Source organism: Lepus europaeus, chromosome 22 (assembly GCF_033115175.1).
Source record: "Lepus europaeus isolate LE1 chromosome 22, mLepTim1.pri, whole genome shotgun sequence".
Lineage (NCBI taxonomy): Eukaryota > Metazoa > Chordata > Mammalia > Lagomorpha > Leporidae > Lepus > Lepus europaeus.
Genome location: NC_084848.1, coordinates 38436158 through 38461951, shown reverse-complemented (window position 1 = coordinate 38461951; position 25794 = coordinate 38436158). Strand labels below are relative to the sequence as shown.

Below are 25794 nucleotides of genomic sequence, written 5' to 3'. Positions count from 1 at the left end.
GAGTAGCTCTAGGTCAGGGCCTTCAATTTTGAGCTTTTAAAAACTCCCAAGGTACACGTGAGACAAACCGAGGTTTGGGAACCGCTGGCTGACTGATTAATCACTGTTACTTTGTTTTAATTTCTCAAATTACCATCATACAGATCCTTCCAAAACCCAAAAATTCTGGTACTGTGTCCTTCTTGAAAATCCCATCAGGGCTGGCATTGTGGTGTAGCGGGTAAAGCCGTTGCCTGCAGTGCCGGCATCCCATATGGGCACCAGTTCGAGTCCTGGCCGCTCCACTTCTGATCCAGCTCTCTGCTGTGGTCTGGGAAAGCAGTAGAAGATGGCCCAAGTCCTTGGACCCCCTGCACCCGCGTGGGAGACCTAGAAGAAGCTCCTGGCTCCTGCCTTCGGATCGGCACAGCTCCGGCCGTTGCAGCCAATTGGGGAGTGAATCAGTGAATGGAGGACCTCTGTCTCTATCTCTCTCTGTAACTCTTTCAGATAAATAAAATCTTAAAAAATTCCCAAATATAGGACAAAAGCTAATCACTTTAAGAGCGAACACCCACTTTCCTTGTTAACTGCCCATCTCTTTATCCTCAGCCACACTGCAGTTACTCAAAAGCACAATAATGTATGGCTTGGTTAAATTATGTGAAAAACTTCAAGCATCATTTTGTTTCTGCTTTTTTCTGCCTCCCCAAATGGCTCCTCTCCTGTGGAACTGACCAGTCTTTAAAAGCCAATGTCAGCTGGCGCTGTGGCTCAACAGGCTAATCCTCCACCTAGCGGCGCCAGCACACCAGGTTCTAGTCCCGGTCGGGGCACTGGATTCTGTCCCAGTTGCCCCTCTTCCAGGCCAGCTCTCTGCTATGGCCCGGGAGTGCAGTGGAGGATGGCCCAAGGGTTTGGGCCCTGCACCCCATGGGAGACCAGGAGAAGCACTTGGCTCCTGCCTTCAGATTGGCACGGTGCGCCCGCCGCAGCGGCCATTGGAGGGTGAACCAACAGCAAAAAGAAGACCTTTCTCTCTGTCTCTCTCACTGTCCACTCTGCCTGTCAAAAAAAAAAAAAAAAAAAAAAAAAGCCAGTGTCTACTTACCACAGGGCCTCCATGATCTGGATCCATTCCCTTCTGATCCATTTACTCCCATGCTCCCTTCTTCGCTCACTCTGCTCTAACCACAGCATGTCCTTCCTGTTTTTCAGACACCAGCCAGACTCTGGGCCTTCATCCTAAAGGGCTCCCCAGACACCTCTTGCTCTTCAACCTCTTTCAGGTCTCTGTCCCAGCCTCACCCTCTCATAGAGACTGAGATTCTCTGATCACCGTCTCCAGCCTGGTCCATCTGCTCTGAACTATTTTTCCCGAAAATCCTTTTCTTTCTGTTTCCATTATCTGCTCTCAAACAGTAACAGACCGATACTAGAAGTTAAGACAGTCAATGATTAAATTTTCTGTGTGTGTATTGGAAGAATCTGTCTTTCCAACAACTATCTGCTTAAATATAATGAAAGATATTTTATACCTTTATAATGGGAAAAAAAAAATCACACGTATGACAACGAAGATATACACAGAGAAATCATACTCTAAAGACTTTTTTCTTCTATTTAGTTCTAAACCCTGACCATAATGATTCTGGAAATGATGACCAGGAAAGGCTATCCTCCACCTAACACAACCCATCCTATTTCATGTTACCATGAAGAGTTATTAAGTGGGAATTACAACATGGTAGAGCTTTGTTGACTAAAGGAGTCCTGAAGATACACTCTATGAGAACTTTAAAATTATGTTTTCATTTTCATGGCAACATAAAAAATAGAAATGAGTGTACTCCTTATCATCTAAACCATCTCTACACACTTCTATATTCTGTGACAAGTCTTCAGTATTTGAGATGGCATTTATGATTAAACTGGTACTAAATGATCACTAAAAGGAAAAGAGTTGCATTTTCTAAAAAAAAACTTTTTTCAATTACTTATTTGAGTAGTATAGAAAGAAGGAACTCCCATCTGCTGATTCACTTTCCAAACTCAGTCCAGGTCTCCCACATGGATGGCAGGAACCTAATTACTTGAGTCATCATAGCTACCTCCCAAGGTTGCATTAATAGGAAGCTGCAGTCAAGAGCAGGAGCCATGTATTGAACCCATGAACTCCAGTGTAGGATGTGGGTGAATATTCAACTGTGGACTGACCAACAGTAATTCAGTGCGGAGGTCAATATATAAGATACAAATTCCTGTTAAATAAATAAATGTACAATAATCTGTCATAAGCCACAGTCCTTAAATGCTAAAGTCATGGTCAAAAGTTAGAGAAATTTTTTGAAAGAATCAACTCACTCACAGGATTTTCAAAAACATCCCTTTCTCTATTCATCATGAAGGCCCTGGCTACTGGTTTGTTATTATAACCTATTTACATATTTTAACTGCTACCTACAAAAGCAATTTTCAACTTTCCTCTGCTAATAAGTTAGAAGACATTTAATGAGATTCTTCATACCAAAATAGCACAGATATTAATTTCACATCTTCTACAAGATGAAAATACCTTGAGAATATGTTTTCTTCCTTTACTGTTATCACTATGCAAAATAATTTCTTCAAATAAAACATCTATATGAAAAATCCTATCTTCATTTAATTTGCAAACGCCAGATATTTATGGCCAAAATCAAAGTAAAGGTAAAGCAACACCTACTGTTTTACTACTGTCTTAGGCTCACTAGAGGCTCAGCCTAACGGATATCAGACTTTGTCAGATTGTCCTAAAGAAGGCTTCAGTGATTCTAAACAATATCATGTGTCTTCAAGGGAGTGAAACTCTTTTGAAAACTTAATAAATATAATACAAATATAAGGATAACATACATTTAATTAAGCCCTTTCTACTAAGAACTGTTCTGAGTGTTTCTCATGGGTTATATCTCAGTCTATCCTATAAGACAATTACTCTTATCGCAATGCATAGATGAGGAAATAAGCAACTTCTTTACGACCACATAGCTAATACAGCCTACCTTCTTAGCCATTACTATCTATTTTTTAAAGAGGTGAAAGAAAAACCCTAATCTTTAGTAGAAGAGACTTTAAGCTTCTCAAAAGTCATGGCAAGAACAGTTGCAGAAACCATGCTTGGTAGAAAACTCTGTAGACTATGAATCCAGGTCACTTGTGACCAAAGCCCACACCCCATTTATTATATATAATGTCATCACTAATCTACAGTCCTGTACATGAGATATGACAATTAATAATCTATAAGACAAGCAGATAATCTACAATAAAACATTTGATTCATGTAATCACGGGACTCCATTCACATGGTTACTAATAGTCCAAACAGTGCAAGCTGGGGTTTTCCCAAGAAACTGATATATGGCCACTCAAAGAGAAGGAGTATCTTTTCATATTTTTTTTTTTAACAGAAACTGTATCAATGCAGATATGGGGATGCCACTTCCACCTTCCATACCCTATAGTCTGTCAGCCCGTCAGTGGGAGAATAAAGTCATATGCAGGGGCTGGTGCTGTGGCACAGAGGGTTAACGCCATGGCCTGAAGTGCTGGCATCCCATATGGGCACTGGTTCGAGACCTGGCTGCTCCACTTCCAATCTGGCTCTCTGCTATGCCCTGGGAAAGCAGTAGAAGATGGCTCAAGTCCTTGGGCCCCTACACCCACAGGGGAGACCCAGAAGAAGCTCCTGGCTCCTGGCTTCAGATCTCCGCAGCTCTGGCCATTGCGGCCAATTTGGGAGTGAACCATCGGATGGAAGACCTCTCTCTCTCTCTGCCTCTCCTCTGTGTAACTCTTTCAAATAAATAAATCAATCGTTAAAAAAAATTAGTCATATGCAAAAAGGGCAGAGTACCTGAGCCAAGTAATATTCAAGAGAAAGTTCAGAATTACAGTCCTCAGTTGAGATTCTACATTAAATCAAAGCTAGACTGTATAACCCAGTAACTGTGTCTTCCCCTTTTAACCTGGCTTGCATCATTATTGTCTCCTGCAATAAAAAGAATCCTAATACACATATCAAAATGCCATCATAACAAGTTAAAAACAAACTTTAACGATGATAAAAGTTTAAAAAAAGACACTCTCAAATACTGCTAACAAGTATAAACTAGTTCAAACTGTCTAGAAGATCAAGACAAGAGTATTGAACACTCATTTTATATATGTTTTCACCAATTAATTCTACTTAGAATTTACTAAAGAACCATGAATAAAGGCTATTAATCACAACACTATTTGTAATAGGGAATCATCAGATTCAATCCAAATGTCCCAAATAGAGGAATCATGAGACATTTATAATGCAATATAATTTAGCTTTTAAAATTATGTAATAATATTTAATGGCAATTTAATAATACTTACATGTTCACTAAATACAATGTATACATGTTTAGTTAACCCTTTACAACAACTTTGTGTTAACAGTTTCCTTAATCATATTATTTCCTCAATAAATTTGTAAAAATGTCTGAGAAAAAAATACTAAAAGTTTTAGAAAACATCCTTTCTGATAGATACATTCATCATATCCCTTGCGGGTCGAGGAAACAGGTTTTGATGTAAAATAATGGTCAAATTGACCATATCTAGTATCTAGGAGGCTATTAAGAGCCACAGACTATGCTAAACACTCAACACTAGGAGCAGATTTAATACTCATCACTGCCACACAAAATCCTAACAACCCTCCTTTATGCTTAGATGGAAAAAATAAAGATAGCTGTAAATCTTTTAAAAGTGAGTACTTTCACCCTAATCTCACATTTATTAACATACACATATGTATACCAGAAACAAGACAAAAGCAGTCACACAAAATGCAGACAGTGGTTTGTAGGCAGTGAAAAAGTAAATCATTATAGTTCTTTATGCATTTGTGTAGATTCTCAAACTTTTTTCCACCAGTATCTTTAAAAATTTCATTAGACATTTAAAAAAAGTTTTGCTGAGTCAAATGATTTAGAATGTATTTAGGAAACTTCTATTTAAATACCCTTAAAAAACAATGTGTTCTCTTAAAACAGAATACACTGTATCTGATGTCAGAAGTTTTCATCATAAATTATTAGGCAGATTTCATCTTTAACCAATTCCACGACTGGATTACTGAACAAAATCATGAACTCAACCACAGTATCAGTGGGAAAGAAATTCTAAGCTCTGCAATGAGTATGGGAGGAGATAGCAGTAGCAGGCTTGCTCATGTTTTCACCTTATTAAGGCTTAAGTAAATTTTGTAAAAAAAAAAAACAAAACAAAACAAAAAAAAAACAAGGTAACAAAATTTAAATATCTGTATCAAGAAAAGCCAAAGGAGATGTCATAACCTTCTTACCAATGAATAAATCTCAGAAAGAGAAAGGAAAAAAAGGCAACAAAATTATTAGAAAATATAGGTCAGAAGAAATAAAAAAAAAAAGTGAAACAAGAAAAGGTTCAGACATAGAAGTGAGATGATTCAAACAGGCAGATCAGCCTTGGCAAGATGACACAGGTTATGAGAAACACAGAGCTAGTCTGATAGAAATGTCCAGTCATACGCTCCAAAACCAAGAGGATCAGGGCCAGCACTGTGGCATAGAGGGTAAAGCTGCCAACTGCAGTCCTGGCATCCCATATGGGGGCCGGTTTGAGTCCTGGCTGCTCCACTTCTGATCTAGCTCTCTGCTGTGGCCTGGGAAAGCAGTGGAAGATGGCCCAAATGCTTGGGCCCTTGCACCCGCGTGAGAGACCCAAAAGATGCTCCTGATTGGCGCAGCTCCGACCATTGTGGCCATCTGGGGAGTGAACCAGCGGATGGAAGACAGACCTCTCTCCCTCTCTCCTTGCCTCTGCCTTTCAAACAAATGAAATCTTTAAAAAACAAACAAACAAACAAAAACCAGAAAGAAAGAAAGGAAAATGTTGGCAATGTCCATCAATTGAAAATGATTAAATCACAGTGCACCCATGCTAAGTGATATCGGAGAGTAGTTAAAAGAGATGAAGTAGCTCTCATACTAATAGTGAAAGATAACCAAGATACAAAGTTGAAGGAAAAAGGACTAAATAAGATAATGTATTTAAAATACTCAGCATCAGGCTAAACAAATATATTCATAAATTATGTAAAGGAAGATAAAAGGGTTTCTGAAAGACACACTGAACTATTATATTAAGAACGATTTAAAAAAAAAAAAAAAAGAATGATTAACGGCAGGGCCAGCACTGTGGCGTAGCAGGTATAGCCACTGCCTGCAGTGCCGGCATCCCATATGGATGCAGGTTCAAGTCCCGGCTGGCTCCACTTCCAGTTCAGCTCTCTGCTATGGCCTGGGAAAGCAGTAGAAGATGGCCCAAGTGCTTGGGCCCCTGCACCCACATGAGAGACCTGGAAGAAGTTCCAGGCTTCTGGCTTTGGATTGACCCAGCTCTGGCCATTGTGGACATTTGGGGAGTGAACCAGTGGATGGAAGACTCTCTGTCTCTCTCACCTCCCACTTCTACCTCTGTAACTCCACCTTTGAAATAAATAAATGTTAAAAGAATAAAAGAATGATTAATGGAGCAAGCTGATGGTAGTGACTGTGGTGGTAGAAATGAGGGGGAACCCTGAGTTTTTACACTTACCTACATTTTACCAACTTTACAATAAGAATAGATACATGTATTTCATTTACATATTTTTTAAAAAACTGTATCTATTAGTAAGACAATATTTAATCTAGTTTTATGGACATAAAAAACATGGGTTTATGATTATATGATTTCAAATTTTTTCCTAGCTTTTCATTCCATTTCCTAGGAACGTTCTGTCGTCTTGTACGTAGTCACTCACGTAAATGACACTGTCTGAGAATGGCTGGAGGCAGTCAGTCCTTAAGAAACCTGAAGGCCAGATCGGAAGTGTACTAAATTCTCTGGGATTCTGGAATACTTTAAATTTACTACAATAGATTTAAAGCACTAGATACCTTCTTTAAGTCTGTAAACACGCCACACAAAAGTAAAGCCTGTAACACTAAGGTTGTGTTTAAACCATTATCTGTGCCATGGCTGACTCTTATCTAGATTATGAATTTTTTGAAGGCTGTTTCTATCTTAATCACTGTTATATCACCAGGATCAAGTAGCTGCACAGTAACAGTTACCATTTATATTGTATTTATCATGTGTCACATACTATCAAAGGGACACATACATACATTCAGTCCTTACATTAACGGAATCTGAGGCACAGAGAAATTAATTATTTGATCACTGGTGTTTTATGGAATCACTGGCAGCCAGGCTCGTAACTACCATGAGACATATTCAATCAATGTTCGTGAAAGATGAAACAAGGGGAGAGACACCTTCACACATTTACCTAGCTGATTTTCCAGACAAACCCAGATAGATGCTTCTTTTAGTAAGCTTTTTTTTTTTAGGTGTTACACTAACTTTTACATCCCTTAAAGTAAGTTCTGAGTTATTTTCAATGCTGAATACATTACAAAGCTGTATTTATTAACAAAAAATGCTTTCTCGCCTTGTTCTAACAGACACTACAAACATAAAAAAGGTGACAAAGAACTAAAATTCAAAATTCAAGAAAGTTCTAAAGCAGCACAAAAGATTCCCAAGAGTAAGAAAAATTCTAAAGAAAAGTAGGACACAGGAGAAGAGGGAACAACTGTCTTCCAAAAAAACTCTTTAAAAAATTTTCTCTGCATTCTGGGTCCATCCAATTATTCATTTATTATTTAAAATACTGAAGAGCTCAACGTGTGCCAAACACAAATTTCAAATTCAGTGTATTTGGGGTCCCCCCACCACTGAAACATGTATTCAACTTTATAATGGAAAGGAGGAAGAGGAATCACCTTAAAATTTTTTGCTTAGCATCTACATTTACCTCCCAAAAAACAACAAAAAGATTCAGAAGAACAAAAATACATCCCAGTCCTTAAAGATTTCAGCTTTCTGCCTTTAATCCTTATGTTTATTTTTACCATGGTACTTTTCATTTGGAAAACAAATCTTCACATAATATTTAGTACAAAGGATCTGTCACAGAATAAAAATTGTAATATTAACAAAACAGGCACCTTTAATTTAATTCAATGTATTGCTACTTTGAAAATAACTATGTGAAGAACTACAGTAAGTAAAGTTCCATTACTGGATTTTCCCATTTACAAGAAAATAAGCATTCAAAATCACACCTTGAAATAATCTTTTTTTAAAAAAAGATTTATTTATTTATTTATTTGAAAGGCAGAGTTACAGAGAGAGAGAGGTCTTTCATCCACTGGTTCACTTCCCCAGGTGGCTGCAACAACCACAGCTGCGCCCATCCAAAGCCAGAAGCCAGGAGCTAGGCGCTTCTTCTGGGTCTCCTATGCAGGTGCAGGGATAGTATTGTGGACAGTTTTTTATAAAAATATATCATTTAATTATTGTTTTAGATTCTTGAAGAACAAGTTACAAATTAAATGGAGCTTTACCAATAACAGAACAGGTACACACTATTTTATACAATAAATATTTTTCTGAAAAAGTTCTGGCAAGCTTTTTCAGTTACTTGAAAACTTTTAACTCTCATTTTAGGGGTGCTTAACCTGATGTTGAAGTTTCCACTCGCTTCAACATATCCACTAAGATAGCTATCAAAAAACAACAAAAAATAACAAGTGTTGGGGAGGATATGGATAAACAAGAAGACTCGTACACTGCTGGTTGGAATGTTAAATGGTACAAATGCTATGGAAAACAGTATGGCAGTGCCTCAAAAAATTAAACAGAGAAGGGGCTAGTGCCTCGGTACCATGAGGGTTAGGCCATCACTTTGGACATCTGCATTCCGTATCTAACTGCCAGCTCTTGTCCCAGCTACTCCGCTTCTGATCCAGCTCCCTGATAATGCTCCTGGGAAGCTCAGGTACTTGAGTTCTACCATCCACATGGGACACAGAGATGGAATTCCTAGCTCCTGGCTTGTGTGGCCCAGCTCCAGCTACCATGGGCATTTGGTAAGGGAACCAGCAGATGGGAGATTCTCTTTCTCTTCCAAATAAATAAATAAAACTTTTAAAAAAAGAGAGTTATCTATGTTCCAGCAATTCCACTTCTATGTATATATCCAAAAAAACTGAATGCAGGATCTCAAAGGGATGTTTACACATCCTGTTCATAGCAACACAGCAGCCAAGAGGTGGAAACAATCCAAATGATCACTGATGGGTGAACAAAATGTGGTATACACATAAAATGAAGTATTACTCAGTCTTTAAAAGGAAGAAATTCTGACATATGAAACAACATGGATGAACTGTGAGGATACTATGCTAAGTGAAACAAGCCAGTTACAAAAAAACAAGAACCAAATCATTTTATTTATATGATTCTGGCATAGTCAAATTCTGATAACTGGAAAGTAACATGATTTTGCCAAGGGCTGAGCAGAGAGGAAATTGGGAGCTATTTCATGGGTATATTTCAGTTTTGCAAGATGAAAAAGTTCTGGAGTTTGTTCAATAATATGAGTATGTTTAACACCCTAGTAAACTGTACACTCAGAAATGGTTAAGATGGGAATTTTACATTAATGTGTTTACCATAATTTTAAAAAACACAATCAGTTCAAAAGCTATGGGGGGAAAAGTCATGAGGAAATATTTCCATTTTTGTTTTTTAAAAATTCATATATATCAGATTTTCTAAAGGAACTATATGAAGCAGATGATGTAGGTTTATTAATTTATATTGCAAAAAACATAAAACATAATATAAAACTCAGTACACATACAAGACAGTTAATTCTTGATGTACCAAGAGACAGGGGGATGTAATTATTTTTTAAACTCCAAAATCTATCACTTAAACATTTTCAGTACGTCTTTACCAAAAATACTGGGCAACAAGATTAGCTTGCCTTAGTTTCAAATTCTCTTTCCAACCCTGCAGAGTTAAGCAGAAAGAACACAACCCATAGACCATGGCATACACAGAGCAGAAGGTTGAGTAAAATCCTCCAACTGCCTAAGTAGTCCCAAAGTTCAAAAGCACAGAGAACCTCCTCCTTGTGAATTCAAATCATCATCTTCACAGGACCTAATCCAACAACATATTCAAAATTAGATTATACTCTCCTGGTTGAGAAACAGAATTATGTTAACAATCTTAGATAAGAAAGGGATACATTATTTTCAAGTATCCAAAATTGTTAAAATATGAACTTTCACAGTAATCTAATTGAAACCTTTAACATCAGTATATGGTAACTTTAGATTAATTCCCTTCAGCCTTTTACAAAGCATCTTGATATACAACAATAGAATGTTAACCACAAAATCTAAACCCTAAGCCCAGACACCATTAGAGCCACAGAGACAATAGAGGCTAGCAGGTAGGAAGATTGGACTTTCTCCAAACTGCATAAGGTACTTTTCAGTGGACTGTAGGAGTGAACTGCAACACTTTTATCAGTCTAAAACATGTTTGATAAAACACATACATGTGGAAGTGTACATTAATATACACTTCCAAAAATCACAAAAATCAGATCAAAAGTACTGCCCTTAAGCCTTGCCTTGAAATGGAAGCCAATAGCCTTAACTCTAGAGAAATTCATAAGAAAAGGAGTTTTCTTTATGGGTACTTTACTGAGAGTATTTTTATCAACTCACCATCTTTAACAAGGATTAATATTTATAAAACCATATACTCTAAATTTTGGCATCAAGACAAAAAACATTGCTGCCAGTGCTAAAACTGCAGTGCCCTACTGGAATGAAAAGTATGATCTGTATATGTGTTAGGACTGCAGGGTCCAGGTTCAAAATGGCGCATTTGGGGAGAAAACACAGGGTGAGAAGCTGTAGAGTGTAGGGGAGATGTTCAAGAAAAGCAACTGATGCTAGATGCCAACGTAGCCCTGGAGGTGCTGTTTTAACAGGAAAGAACTCTTTTTTTCAAGATCCAAACTGAATGTTAGTTTTTTCATTTTTTGGAGATACAGAAAAGACGCATTAAGACAGAAGAGAAACTTAAAAAAATATTTGGAAGGACTTATAAAAAAGCATTTTAAGCGTGGTGGAAGTTCAAACTAGAGCTTAAACAAGTAACATTTACTAGGAAGTACATAAACTGTTACCAAGACTCCCCCATTCCAGACCCTGGGCTAAGTGTTCTACATGCATGATCTCATTTACCATACACATTAACTGTTAAGATGGTTGCTATTCTTATCATCAAAAGGAAAAGTAAGGCATGGAAGCATTCAGAACTTGCCCAAGTTCACAAGTGGAAAGGCTGGCACTCTAACTCAGAGATTCAGGCCTACAGCTTCCACACTCTTAATCTCTAGACTGCTGCTGTTATAAACAAGTCAAACTGTAACAACAAAAGTTTACTAATAAATGAGACAGCTTCCTGACTCTTAGTGGCCAAAGTTAAAAAAGAAAATTTAGAAATGTTTATTCTCAGAGATTTCACTACAATGCTCCAGTAATTATTTGTTTTGGAAAACTCTGAAGGAACCTGACTGAAGCCTAAAACAGAACCTCCTGCCATTCCTTTTGATTCTAAAAACCCCTACTATCCGTGTGCTCTCAGTAAGTCCAGCCCCTACTACTAAGGAATCAACATGAAACTCCCTGTTAAATCTATTATAACCACACCACTTTGCTCTGATTTCTTTCAATTCTGATTTTGAGCTTCCTTGTCCTGCTCTAAAACTGGAAAAATTCCAAGAAGAAAATCTCCACCTCAACCTGTTACCTTTCAAAAACTTGAAGAAATATTAGTCAGGAAAGGGCATTTTTAATTAACATCACCCAAAAGTTGCTGAGTAATCACTATTTACTGTTTAACTTAAAATTTCACTTATATTAAGAATCTCCATATTAAGTGTTACGACTACATTTGATCCCAGGTGGTTAAGTTTTCAAATGAGAAAATTTTGAAAATAACAATGGGAATGGGGAAATCCAAAGAATTCATTTAGCGCTGGGGCTGGTGCACAGTAGCTGCTAATTCATTCACTCATTTATTTTACAGTGGCTTCTGGTATTAACTGAAAAATAGCAAAGAAGAAATCTGTACAGTATTACATATAAAAAGGAAGTGACTGGTACATAACTTAATGCATTGTGGTAACTATGATTCAGTATATAATAAGGGCAGAAAATTGGCACTACACGGAGGTAATCTGCCTTTGGTTTACAATATAGCAGCCTCTTCATTTCATCAAAAGCACTGTAATCACTTCTGCAAAATTAATTGCAATTAATTCCTGGTTAACTCTTGAAATTAAATCTAGACTTGTGTGCTCCTGTTTTAAATTGTGTAAGTGCTCTCTCCCCGGTGTATATAAACTGAGAATTTTACGTTCTACTGAATAGGGACCAAGATAAAGAATCTATAAAACAGCAAGGATATAAACAAGTTTATCTTCCGCTCATACTGATTAGAGAAGTTAATCTCTCCCATAAGAGTGGAAGGACTTAACAGTTAAAGCCAGCCTACTAACCACTACTCTTACTATATAAATCCTCAATTCCTTAAAATCATTTCCTCAACGGTGAAAATACTGAAGTGGAGAAAATGGGGAGGGGGGTACTGTAAATACCACGGGTTCCACCATTCTTAATCTTTCTATAATATACCCCTCTTACACTTCACGCTGTTCAATAAACTTGCTTTAAGTCCCAACACAATCTGGATATATGCTGATGGTTTCCTTCAAATATATTAAAATGTCAGGAAAACGAGACAGTTCTGAAAAAAAAAAAAAAAAAACAAAAAAAAAAACAACAACTGCAACACTTTAGTGTTGCATTTCGTTTGCTCCGGTCATCTACTTCGCTTTTCAATCTCACTGACACTGTTTGCTAAATCGAAGCCGCCCGTTACATTTTCACCAAGATATTTTCGGGAATGAATGAGGCACGAATTCCTGCTCATCGTCTGGGCTCCCTGGACCCCAAGTCTCCACTTCCTAAGTTCCCGCTACAGCTTGGCGATGTGCCCCCCAATTCCCGTTACTCCGACTCCCAAGTCTGGACAAGTTTTTCCAGGCGATTAAAACAACAAAACGAAAAACAAAACCTGCACGTGCAAACTAAAAAGTTAGCATCCGAAGGCCGCCGCGGCCAATCCCCCACCACGGCACAAAGGCAGCGACACCCGCCGCGGCGGGACCCCCGCAAGGGCCAGCCCAGCCCCGGCCCCCGCGGCCCCGCACCCGCCGGGGAGCCGCGGCCAGCGTGCGGGGCCGCCCGGCCCGCGCCTTCCCCGCCACCGGGAGGGAGCGGAAGCTCCGGGTGCGAGCGGCGGCGCCGAGCTGCGGGCTCGGCTTCCAGGCTGGGGCCAAGTCCCCTCCGGACGGGGCTCCGCGGCGGGCGCGGGGGGCGGCGCGGGGACCCCCGCAGCCCGGGCTGGGGGTCGGGCTGGGGGCGGCGGGATGCAGACCCCCGGCCCCCTGAAGGCACTTTCCAGGCGTCTCCCACCCCCCACGACAAGATGGCGACGTGGACAGCGGGGGAGCCCGGCCGGCGAGGTTGGGGGAAAGAGAGGGGAGGGGAGAGGAGGCAGAAACAAAAAAAGGCCGGGCGACCCCCACCCACCGCAGGAGCGCCGCGGCCCGGCGGGCGGCCGGGGAAGGGGCTTACTTTTTCTTGTCGCTCGCGCCGCCGGCGCCCTCCATGGCGACTCGGTCCCCGCGACGCCTTCCCGGCCGGCGGCCCCCAGGCTCGCTCCGGCCTAAGCGCTGGCTCCCTCCACACGCGGAGAGAGGAGAGCAGGTCCGGGGTGGGGGCGGCGGCGAGGGCTGCGAGGCGGGAAGCTCCTCGGAGAGCGGCGCGGGGCGGCGAGCGCTGAGGTGCGGCGCTCGCCCCTCCGCAGGCTGCTTGTCACGGCCCGGCGCGCTGGGCCCACTCGGCAGCGAGGACGGTCCTCGCGTCCCCTCAGACGAGGCGGCTCTGTGCTCGGAGGAGCTGAGGCAGCGGGCAGGGGGCGGGCAAGGGCGGAGGCGCGCCCGGCCGCGCGGGGAGGGGAGGGGAGGGGCGGGGAGGGGCGGGAGCGCGCGCCCCCGCCCGCCTGCCCGCCGAGCCCAGCGCGCGCGCGCGCGCCCCCGCAGGCCCGCCTCACCTGAGGGGGAGGCGGGCTGCGCGGGAGCCAATGGCGAGCGACGCAGGCGGCCAGTCCCCACCCCAGCCCACGTCGCTCTCAGCCAATCGGGAGGCGCTCAGCTGAGGCACAGCTGGGACGCGCCGCGGCGCTCACGTGCCCGTCTGTGTGCTGCCGGGGCGGAGAGAAAGGGGTTGGGGGGTGCGTCTGCGCCGGGACTGGGGGGGACCCAGCGCCTGCTGCTGGGGACGGCGGCGGCTGGCTTGGGGGAGGCGCTGCTGAGGAGAGTTGGCGGCTGCCAGGGCCCGAGGTTGCATCACGTCTTCCTGCTCCCGCTCTCCCCTGAGGCGGCGCGGCGCAGGGCGGCCGCCCCGCTCTGCTGAGTCCCCTGTTGGAAAGCGCAGCCCTGGCGGCGGGGCCGCGAGCCCCCCGGCCTCCCCGCTCGGACGCGCTGCGGCGCGGGCCTTCCTGTCAGGCCGCCGGCGCCCTGCCGCACGGCACGGGGGACCCCGCGTGGCCCCTGAGGCGTTCTGTCGCGAGCTTGTTTAAGCGACTGCCAGGGAACACCTCACAACCCCGTGGTTGCACGCCTCTCTCGGAGGAAGGAAGGTGTGAAGTTACTGTAGAAGCGGCTTTCAGAATGGGGAATATATAAACCTGAATTTCAGGGAGGATCGGAAAAATGGCTTTAGGCACACTTCTGTTTGTGCTTTCTTAGCGCTTTTGCAAGACGATCTTGGGTGGATTCAGAAGAGTCTCCCTGAGTTGCGTTCGCGGTGTAGACCGAGTCCGGAAGCCAGGCTGCCTCCGGGGCATGGGCCAGAGCCCGCCGGGTTGGAATGAACCGGGCACGGTGCTGGCTAGCACTGCCTGTTTGCTGACAGGACCGCGAGTTACGGAACAAAACTTAAGCACTTTTTTGTCTTTAGAACCATACATTTCAAGCCTCTCAAGTCTTTTAAAAGAAAAAAAAAAAAAAGCATATTTTGAGCTCCACAAAGAGCCACTGCGTATCCCTCCCCGGTGGACATCAGGGTGTTTTACTGCACCTTTGCCTGGGTCCGTTGTCACAGTCTAACTCTGCACTGGTTGTTGCGTGATGTGGATATCTGCCTGTGGAGGATTTCAAGTGTGTGAATCACCAGCCCAGCTAACACAGCGTCTGACCCTGCTAGGAGAAGCCACTTGAACTGGTCAGTAGACCCATAAGGATTGATGCTAATGCTATTTTTGTTTTTCAGGTTGACAGCACTAAATGCTATGTATTATCCAGAACAACCATGGGGCATGCCTGGAAAAAAATCATAGTTACTTATGATTTCTTTTTTTAAGTATGGAAAGAATAACTTAAATTACAAATGTTTTAACATTCTGAAAATATGGTGTTGAGAATGCTGGCCTCAGAATCTAGAGTGAGTTTGAATACAGACTGACATGGCCTAGCAAATCAGCTAACCTCTGTACCTCAGTTTGCTCATTGTAAGATGGGGATTATAATAGCATATATGCCACAGAACTCCGGACTATTGGCACAACATGTGAACAGTAGCTGGTACATAGTGATTGATGATTAGCTTTTAGTATCAGCAATAATCTTGTTGCCATTATTCTTATCATTACCCCCGAAATTTGTGCCTCCCATAGTAGTCATAACCAGGACTTCTTCTGTAGTTTAGCCGGTTTTTGCTATACAAGAAAGCCAATTATGTTCATGTAAATCCAATATATTATCTGTTTTCCATGATTTTCCCACTCTCCATACATGGGTGTAGTTGCAGAGATTTTTAATCATTTCCCTTCTCACTATACTTGTAAGCAATTCTCTCTGGCCAGTGATGATAGCTACAGTGTATGATGTTTGTGGCCTCAAAATACGAGCATTTTGTAATAACAGATACATCGTTTAAAAACATTTTGATCACTTCAAAAGTTTTAAGCAGAATAATTCTTTCAACAAAACATTTTGAGTGTTCACTGAATTTTCCCCAAAGTTCAAATTCTCTTTCTGAAAGTTTGTGAAATACAACATGTTATGTGTCTGTGTATACCTGTGTATATATGAGTACAGATATGAGGATGGAAAGCAGTGATAATCCAACCAACTGGATCACAGAATTATATATGAACCAAATAGTGTCCCCTAATTCAAGTGGTCCTGTTAAATAACAAAGTTCTTAAAAAAGCAAAATCTCTTATGGGAAAATTTAAAATCTGGAATCACCTTCTTTATAACCACCTATTAACAAATGCATGTACCGAGTAAGTACATCTTCACCAAGTCTTATTTTTATCACTTTCTAATCTAAGTGTCCAAGGTTCATTCTAACTCACTTTGCAGTGCTTTCTAAATGGACAGCATACATACAAAGATTATTGGCAAGTGAAGCCATTGACCTTTAACCTGTATGTAGTGGAAAATTGAGCATTCAAGAGGAAGCAAAGTAAGCTTGAAATTTGGATTACTACTTCATGATACAGAGCACTGAGCCTTTTAAATGCGAAATGCATCATATGCACGCCATTTAAATGGTTTTATACTCTACAAGAAGATTTAATGTTCATTAGTAATTCTTATCCTATTCTCTTTATTTGTAACAGCGATTTAAAAAAGTGTGCTATTTGAAAGGAAAGTGCTTAGAAAGGCCCTGAAAAAATTTTTCTTTCAAGAATCAAAACAAAGTAAAGTTTGAGTTTATGGAGATTGTGAATAGACTGAAGATTTGACACTAGCAATTCTCACTTTTAACATGAATTTACAAAGGAATGCTGAGGGATTTGCAGTTTCTTGTCCAAGATATAAAGCACTTGGAAGCTGTCACTCTCATGCTTACAAAAAGAAAAAAAAAAAAAAGCTGTACAAATGGGAAACCTACAAGTCCTCTTAGATGCATCAGAACATTGAGGTGGCAGTGGAAACTGTTGCCCCAAAACAGGAGAGACACAAACAGATGTAGAGAATCACAGCTTACCTGAGGATCACTGTTATCAACAGTAGGAACCCAGACACAGGAGCCAGCCGCTGAAGCTAGTATCACAGCTGGAGCCTAACTCAGGAAGACCATTGTAAACTCTAATTGAGGAATGGCTGGAGGCTGAGTGCAGACTAGATTGGTAGTTAAAAATTCCAAGGGGGCTCAGCTTGACAGCACCCCCAGTGGCTTTCCTGAGTTTACCTCTAGCAGCCTTATCAGATCCTCACTGTGAAGATCTGAGGGAAAATCTCATTGTTTTTGGCAGGGGGGAGGGAAAAGTAACCATTCCGGAATACTCCTGGAGTTGTGTTCTTCTTAACAAGATCTGCCCTCAAGGGAGACCATCAGATCCTAGGCCACTGGGGCCCACCAGAACCTGTGGATCTACACAAAAGGAAATAAATACCCAACTCCAGCCAGCTCCAGCCTTCCACATGGGAGGGGGAAATGCTCAAGTCAGTCTCACTGAAATAAATGAGACCAGAACGTAGGGCTGGGGAACACTTCCCTGCTCCGCTTACCTCACCACCACATCAGAAGGACTCCTGTAGGATAACAGAGCATTACAGCTAAAAGAATCCCAACCTCAGACCTATTTTAAGAGTCTCTAAGGGCATACAGAGACAACATGGGTAACAAAAACAAGGACACTAGAGGAAATTTTAGCCTTTGCCACCACAGCTACTGCAAACAGTAACACAGCTTAACTCCTAGCCTGATAAACCTGAAACCTCACACTTAAGTTCTAGCTACCTAAATTCCTCTTATCTGATATAGCATGTCTGGCTTTCATTAAAAAAATATTTACAAGATGTGCTTAATACACCGTCAGAAAAGGCAAACCAAACACCAGGACCCAGGCTCAGGTATGCCAAAGTTGGAAATTATCAGATTAGGAATGAAGTAACTGGTTCACATACTAAGCACTCAAGAGGGAAAAGTGGACAATATGCAAGAACAGATGGGTAATGTAAGAATAGACATGGAAATGCTAAGAAAGAATAAAAAGAAAATGCTAGAAACAAGAAACGATGTAAAAGAAAGAATGCCTTTAATGGCCTCAACAGTAGACTTGACATAGCCCAGGAAAGAATGCGTGAGCTTGAAGATATGTTACTATAAACTTCTAAAACTGAAATACAAAGGAAAAAAATAATGAAAAAGGTGGAACAGGATCCTCAGAAACTGTGGTTGTGGGACAGTTACAAAAGGTGTACCTAATTCTAATGGAAAACCAGAGAGGAAGAAGAAGAATTTCATGGAGAAACAATGGATATGAATTTTTCAAAATTAATGACAAATCCTGAATCTCAGACACAGGATCTCAGAGTACATGAACCAAGATAGCAGATCCAAACTGCAGAAAATCAGCTCAAGAGAAAATCTTGAGAGAATGGGCTGTGACCAAGTAGTACAGGGACAGGGAGGAAACACTTTATTTACAGAGAAGAAAGGATAAGAATTGCATCGGCTGGCGCCGCAGCTCACTAGGCTAATCCTGCGGTGCCAGCACCCCAGGTTCTAGTCTCGGTTGGGGCGCCGGATTCTCTCCCGGTTGCTCCTCTTCCAGTCCAGCTCTCTGCTGTGGCCCGGGAAGGCAGTGGAGGATGGCCCAAGTGCTTGGGCACCTGCACCTGCATGGGAGACCAAGAGGAAGCACCTGACTCCTGGCTTCGGATTAGTGCAGCTCCAGCCATAGTGGCCATTTGGGTGGTGAACCAAAGGAAGGAAGACCTTTCTGTCTTTCTCTCTTACTGTCTATAACTCTCTCACTGTCTAACTCAGAAAAAAAAAAGTCATGAGTAAAAGCAAAAGTAAAGGAATAATACTTTCCTTTCTTTAAATTAAAATCTGAAAGATTCTCAAATAAAATTGAGGAAATTTGTTGTGCATACACTTGCCAGGAAGACATCTGATTAATGATCTTCAGGGGCTGGTGTTGTAGTGTTGTAGCTTAAGCTGCCATTTGTGATAGCACTGGCCAAGTTCTGGCTGCTTCACTTCCAATCCAGCTCCCTGCTAATGTGCCTGGGAAAGCATTGGAAGATGGCCCAAGTATTTGGTCCTCCGCCACCCACCTGGGAGATTTGGATGAATTTCCTGGCTCTTGGCTTTGAACTGGCGCAGCCCCACCACTGTGGCCTTTTGGGGAATGAACCAGGAAGATTTCTCTCTTGCACGCTCGCTTGCTCGATCTCTCTCTTTTCTTACTCTCCCTGTTACTCTGCCTTTCAAATAAATAAAAATAAAATCTTTTAAAAAAAGTCTTCAGAGAGAAAGAAAATCATATGGATTAGAAACAGGCCGGCGCCGTGGCTTAACAGGCTAATCCTCTGCCTTGCGGCGCCGGCACACCGGGTTCTAGTCCCGGTTGGGGCGCTGGATTCTATCCCGGTTGCCCCTCTTCCAGGCCAGCTCTCTGCTATGGCCCGGAAAGGCAGTGGAGGATGGCCCAGGTCCTTGGGCCCTGCACCCGCATGGGAGACCAGGAGAAGCGCCTGGCTTCTGGCTTTGGATCAGCACGATGCGCCGGCCGCAGTGGCCATTGGAGGGTGAACCAATGGCAAAAAGGAAGACCTTTCTCTCTGTCTCTCTCTCACTGTCCACTCTGCCTGTCAAAAAAAAAATATAATATATATATATACATATATACATATATATATATATATATGAAGGAAGGAAGGAAAAACACTAGAAGGAATAGATGAAGGGATAATAAAACATTTTTCTTTTTTCTTTTCTTTTTTTATTTATTTGAAACACAGAGTTATAGAGAGAGGTAAAGATAGAAAGAAAGGTCTTCCATCTGCTGGTTCACTCCCCAGATGGCTACAATGGCAGGAGCTACGCCGATCCCGAAGTCAGGAGCCAGGAGCTTCTTCCAGGTCTCCCAGGCGGGCACAAGGGCCCAAGCACTTGGGCCATCCTCTACTGCTTTCCCAGGCCACAGCAGAGAGCTGGATCAGAAGAGGAGCAGTCAGGACTAGAACCAGCACCCATATGGGATGCTGGCGCTTCAGGCCAGGGCTTTAACCCACTGCACCACAGCGCCAGCGCAAACATTTTTCTTATTCTTAATTGATCTAATACGTAAGATTTTGCTCATAAGAATACAAATAAACCTCTATTCTGGATTATAGTTTATCGAAAATACAATGGGTGGCAGCAATGTTAAAAGCGATGAGTGGCAGGAATTGAGAATACCTTTATGGGATACTTGCATTATAAGTGGAGCAGGATAAATTTATTTGAAAGTTGACTTGGATGAGCTGTAAATGTGTCTTCCAAACTCTAGGACAACAGCCAAAATTTTTTTAAGTATAATTGTTATGCTAAGAGAGGAATGAAAATGGAATCGTGTAGAATGTTCAAATAAAACCAAGAAACTGGAAAAAGACAGGAAGCAAAAAAAGAAAGGACAGAGACAGCCAAAAAAAAAAGTGCCAAAGACTTGACATACCCCCCCAAATCCAAAACAGAAAGAATCTGAAACAAGCCATATGGCAAGGTTGCAGGATATAAGGTTAATATATAAATGTCAATTTTTTTTCTATATACAGCAAAGAACAATTGGAATTTGAGTAAACACAAAACCAATTACATTAGCACCCCAAAAACGAAATATATAGATTAATCTAACAAAATACATTATAAGGCCTATATGAGAAAAACTGCAAGACTTGGATGAAAGAAATTAAAGAAAACCCAAATGAGTGGATGGTCCACATTCATAGATAGGAAAATTCACTATTATTAAGATGTTGTTTCTTCCTCTAATTGATCTACGGATTCAGTGCAATTCAAATCAAAATTCTAGCGATTCACTCTGTAGAGATCAACAGACTGATTCTAAAGATTACAAGGTAAAACAAAGACAAGATTAGTTAATACAGGGCTGAGAACAGAGGACTCACACAACCTAATTTTTTTTTTTTTTTTAAAGCTGTAGAAATCAAGACCGCATGGGACTGGCAAGACAGGGTGGATTGGCAAAAGAATAGAGGTCAGTGAAACAGAACAAGGAGCTCAACAATAGACCTGCACAAAAATAGCCACATATCTTTGATAGAGGAGCAAAGGCAACCAAAGAAAGAATGAATACACGTCAACAAATGATGCTGGGACAACTGGAAAGCTACCTGTAATGTATATGCGAGAGAGAAAGAGACAGACTCTGACCTTATTATACATTTCCAAAAAGTAATTAACTCAAATGGGTCCTATACCTAAATATGTAATGGAAAACTATAAAATTACTGGGTTTTTCTCTGGAAAAGACACTGCCAAGAGGATGAAAATACAAGCCTATGTACGAGGAGAAAATATTTGCAAAACACATATTTGGTACAGTACCAGTATCTGAAATATACAAAGAACTCTTAAAACTCAACAATAAAAAATAACCCAGTTAAAAAGTGACATAGAGCTGAACAAACTTCATTAAAGAAGATGTGCAGGTGGCAACCAAGCATGTGAAAGATGCCCAGCACCATGTGTCATCAGGGAACTGAAATTTTGAACAACAGTGAACATTATACTCTTAAAATGGCTAAAATCGGAAACATTTTTTTTTATTTGACAGAGTTATGGAGAGTGAGAGAGAGAGACAGAGAGAAAGGTCTTCCTTCCGTTGGTTCACTCCCCCAATGGCCACTATGGATGGAGCTGTGCCGATCCAAAGCCAGGAGCCAGGTGCTTCCTCCTGGTTTCCCATGTGGGTGCAGGGGCCCAAGCACTTGGGCCATACTCCCCTGCCTTCCTGGGCCACAGCAGAGAGCTGGACTGGAAGAGGAGCAAGCGGGACTAGAACCTGGTGCCCATATGGGATGCCGGCGCAGCAGGCGGAGGATTAACCAAGTGAGCCACGGTGCCAGCCCCCCAATCTGAAACATTTTTAAGAGCATCTGCTGGTGAGATGTGGAGCAACAAGGAACTCTCTCATTCATTGCTAACAGGAATGCAAAACGGTACAGCTACTATGGAAGATAGTGTCCTAATTTATTACAAAGCTAAGCATAGTCTTACCATAGTGGTCTTCCTGGGTATTTACTTGCAAACCTTGTCCACACAAAACCTGCACAGAAATGTTTGTAGCAACTTTATTCACAATTGCCAAAACTGGAAGCAACCAAAATTCACCCAAAGCTGAATGAATAAACAAACTGTGGTACATTCATACAATGAATATTATGCAGCAATAAAAAGAAAGCAACCCACCAGCCACCAGAAGACTTTTGTTAAGGGAAAGACACCAATCTGGAAAGTCTACATATTGTATGGTTCCAATTGTAGAATATTCTGGAATAAGCAAAGCTGTTCAGATAGTAAAAAGATCAGTGGTTTTCAGGGATTGGGGAGAATGAGGAATTATGTGTAGGTGGAGCACAGAGGGTCTTTAGGGCAGCGGAACTATGTTGTATAAAACTGTAATGTTGGACACATGACTTCATGCATTGCATAAAACCCACAGAAATGTACAACACAAAGAACCAAGACTATAAACTTTGGACTTCAGTTAATAACGTATCAGTATTGTTAATTAGTTGTAACAAATGTGCCAAACCAATGCAAGATGTCAATAATAAGGGAAGCTGTTGAGTCTTGGGAACAGATAGGAGAGGGAGCATACTTTGGAATTCTGCACTTTTCTTTAAAGATTGATTATTTGAAAAGCAGGGTGACAGAGGGAGAGGGACACACACATGCACAGATTTTCCTTCTATCTGCTGATTAACTCCCATATGATAGCCAAGGCTGAATCAGGCCAAAACTAGGAGCCAACAACTCCATCTAGGTCTCCCACATGAGGGCAGGGGCCAAAGCACTTGGACCGTCTTCCTCTCCTTTCCCAGGTGCATTAGCAGGGAGCTGGATTGGAAGCAGAGCATCTGGGCTCCAGTATGGAATGTTGGTGTAGCAAGTAGCAGCTTAACCCACTGCACCACAGTGCCAGCCCTGGAAATTTGTACTTTCAATTCAATTTTTCCATAAATCTAAAACTGGCTTAAGAAATTAAGTGGGGTAATGAAGTGAAAAAAGGAATATCCTGCCAACATCAAGTTTAAAAAAAAAAATACAGCAGAAGGCTTAAATTTCTGTAGGCATGAAACTTAATGAAATAATGTCTTGGGCTATACTTTGACTAGAAGAAAAAGTGACATTTGGATATTTTTCCAACATCAGAATCAGCTGGAAGATTCTCAAAAGCCACAGCTCCATACGATTTTCCATTTCCAGAAAGGAAAAAGACAAAACAGAATTTCATCTTTGAAAATTCATGGTTAATATTCCCCTGTAATCCAGATGCTTACTGGATTTCAACATCTTTCTTCACCTACAAGATCAATTTTAAGTTGTTAAAGTTACCAATTTCGACATCTAAAAAGAAAGTAATCTATCTTTAAGTTGGTATATCAACAGAGAAAGATGTTTAAGAATCTGCCTTGCCCACTTCCTATGCCCTTCTCAGACCACACTGATGTGTTAGCTTACTTAGAATATGTCAGTGTATCAATCATGAGTTCAATATATATATTAAGTGTCAATTCTCTTGTTGAGTGGTGATGAGGGTGATTTCCATTCTTGTCTCAAATTGAAGAATTTCTGCTTGAGCAAAGTGAGATTTATTGAAAGTGAGAAACCTCTTGCCGCAGCAGCCAGGAGGGGGAATCCAAGGAAGGACATACCAGAAAAGCTTGCAAGTGCTGGCTCTTTCATACACAAAGTGGCTCTTTGATTCTGATTGACCCCTTTCTGAAATGTGAGTACAGATTTGACCATTCGGGGCAGTAGCAGAATAACGGCCAATCAGAAGGCAAGGATAACAACCAACCAGGGACCTGAAAGTGTATGCTAATGAGGCATGCTACTCAAATCAATCAGGGAACTGATATTGGAGTAGCCTGTTTTGCATAGAAGTGTGCAGAGTGCTCAATCCGAAGGTGAGCAGACTCAACAACGTCTTAAGATGACATTGTCAGGGCCAGCACTGTGGCACAGTGGGTTAAAGCCCTAGCCTGAAGCACCAGCATCCCATATGGCCGCTGGTTCTAGTCCCAGCTGCTCCTCTTCTGATCCAGCTCTCTGCTATGGCCTGGGATAGCAGTAGAAGATGGCCCAAGTCCTTGGGTCCCTGCACCCACATGGGAGACCCAAAAGAAGCTCCTGGCTCCTGGCTTTGGATCAGTGCAGCTCCAGCCGTTGCAGCCATTTGGGGAGTTTACCAGTGGATGGAAGACCTTTCTCTCTGTCTACCTCAACTGTAACTCTTTCAAATAAATAAAATAATTTTTTTTTTTAAAAGATGACATTGTCTGTGTTTCTCCAGTCTCCTGTCTCCCCCTCCCTCAGGGATTCTGGAGAGTCACATCATGTGTCTTTCCTATATTTGTCTTTCCTTTCCAGGGGCCCCTGAAATACCTATCAGTATTATGGATCAGATATATAACTTTTGCTTCATTAGTAGGTTTGTGTGTCATTGTAGAGTGTGACCTCATTATGAGGAGGAATACTTCTCTCTTGGCAACCCTATAATCTATGATTGGTGTCCAGGATGCAAGAACAATAATTTGTTGTGCACCTGCTATATTCTAAGCATTGTGCTAACCATTTAAGATATGCTGTTTCATTTAAGTACTGTGACAAGGCTATGAGGTAGGAATTGTAGTGATCATATTATCCATTACTAAGTTAATGGTCAAAGAGGTATACAGATAGAAAGCTAGGAAGTGGTGAAAATAGGATTAGAGGCCGGCGCCATGGCTTAACAGGCTAATCCTCCGCCTTGCGGCGCCAGCACACCGGGTTCTAGTCCCGGTTGGGGCGCCGGATTCTATCCTGGTTGCCCCTCTTCCAGGCCAGCTCTCTGCTATGGCCCGGGAAGGCAGTGGAGGACGGCCCAGGTCCTTGGGCCCTGCACCCGCATGGGAGACCAGGAGAAGCACCTGGTTCCTGGCTTCGGATCAGCGAGATGCGCCGGCCGCAGCGGCCATTGGAGGGTGAACCAACGGCAAAAAGGAAGACCTTTCTCTCTCTCTCTCTCTTTTTCTCACTATCCACTCTGCCTGTCAAAAAAAAAAAAAAAAAAAAAAAAGGATTAGAGACCACATCACTCCTTTGTGCAGCCCAAACTGTGATGACTGTGTGCGTATATGCTCACAGCTGTGGGATTTGGGAACAGGGATGAAGAAAAAAAATAGTTCATCTTCCTGTGATGCCAATTTCTGAACAAGATCAAGTTAAGTGGTATCTGCATATTTGTGGGTATATTATGCATTTATATGAAAACATTCCAGAGTGCCAGCATTGTGGCAGGTAAAGCCACTGCCTGTGACACTGGCATCCAATATGGGCACCAATACGTGTCCCAGTTGCTCCACTTCCAATCCAGCTCCCTGGTAATGGCCTAGAAAAAGCAACAGAAGATGGCCCAAGAACTTGAGACTTTGTTACCTACGTAGGAGGCCTGGAAGAAACCCAAGTCTCCTGACCTTGGCAGGCCCAGTGCTGGCCATTATGGCCATCTGGGTAGTAAACCAGTGGATGGAGGATCTCTCTCTCTCTCTCTCTTTCTTTCTCTCCCCTCCCCATGTAACTCTTTCAAATAAATAAATCCTTTTTAAAAATTTTCAAATATAGGAAGTGATCAAATGCAAAATAGTTCTCCTGCCCTCCCTTCTCTCTTCCCTCTATCTCAGGGTACCTG

General features: G+C 42.0%; 1 protein-coding gene and 1 long non-coding RNA gene across 3 annotated transcripts in view; one reads left to right on the top strand and one right to left on the bottom strand.

Annotated features, from left to right (window-relative positions):
• HIF1A (hypoxia inducible factor 1 subunit alpha) overlaps nucleotides 1-13992 on the bottom strand; it is a 44043-nt gene extending 30051 nt beyond the window's left edge. For both annotated transcript variants that reach the window (XM_062181564.1, XM_062181565.1), the window contains exon 1: nucleotides 13662-13992. In XM_062181564.1, coding sequence (XP_062037548.1) covers nucleotides 13662-13696 — 35 coding nt within the window. In that variant the 5' untranslated portion in view covers nucleotides 13697-13992. The remainder of the gene's footprint in view (nucleotides 1-13661) is intronic.
• A 617-nt stretch (nucleotides 13993-14609) lies between these two features.
• Nucleotides 14610-25794, top strand: part of LOC133751284 (uncharacterized) — a 68435-nt gene continuing 57250 nt past the window's right edge. The window contains exon 1 of the long non-coding RNA XR_009864799.1: nucleotides 14610-15311. This is a non-coding gene — a long non-coding RNA (uncharacterized LOC133751284). The remainder of the gene's footprint in view (nucleotides 15312-25794) is intronic.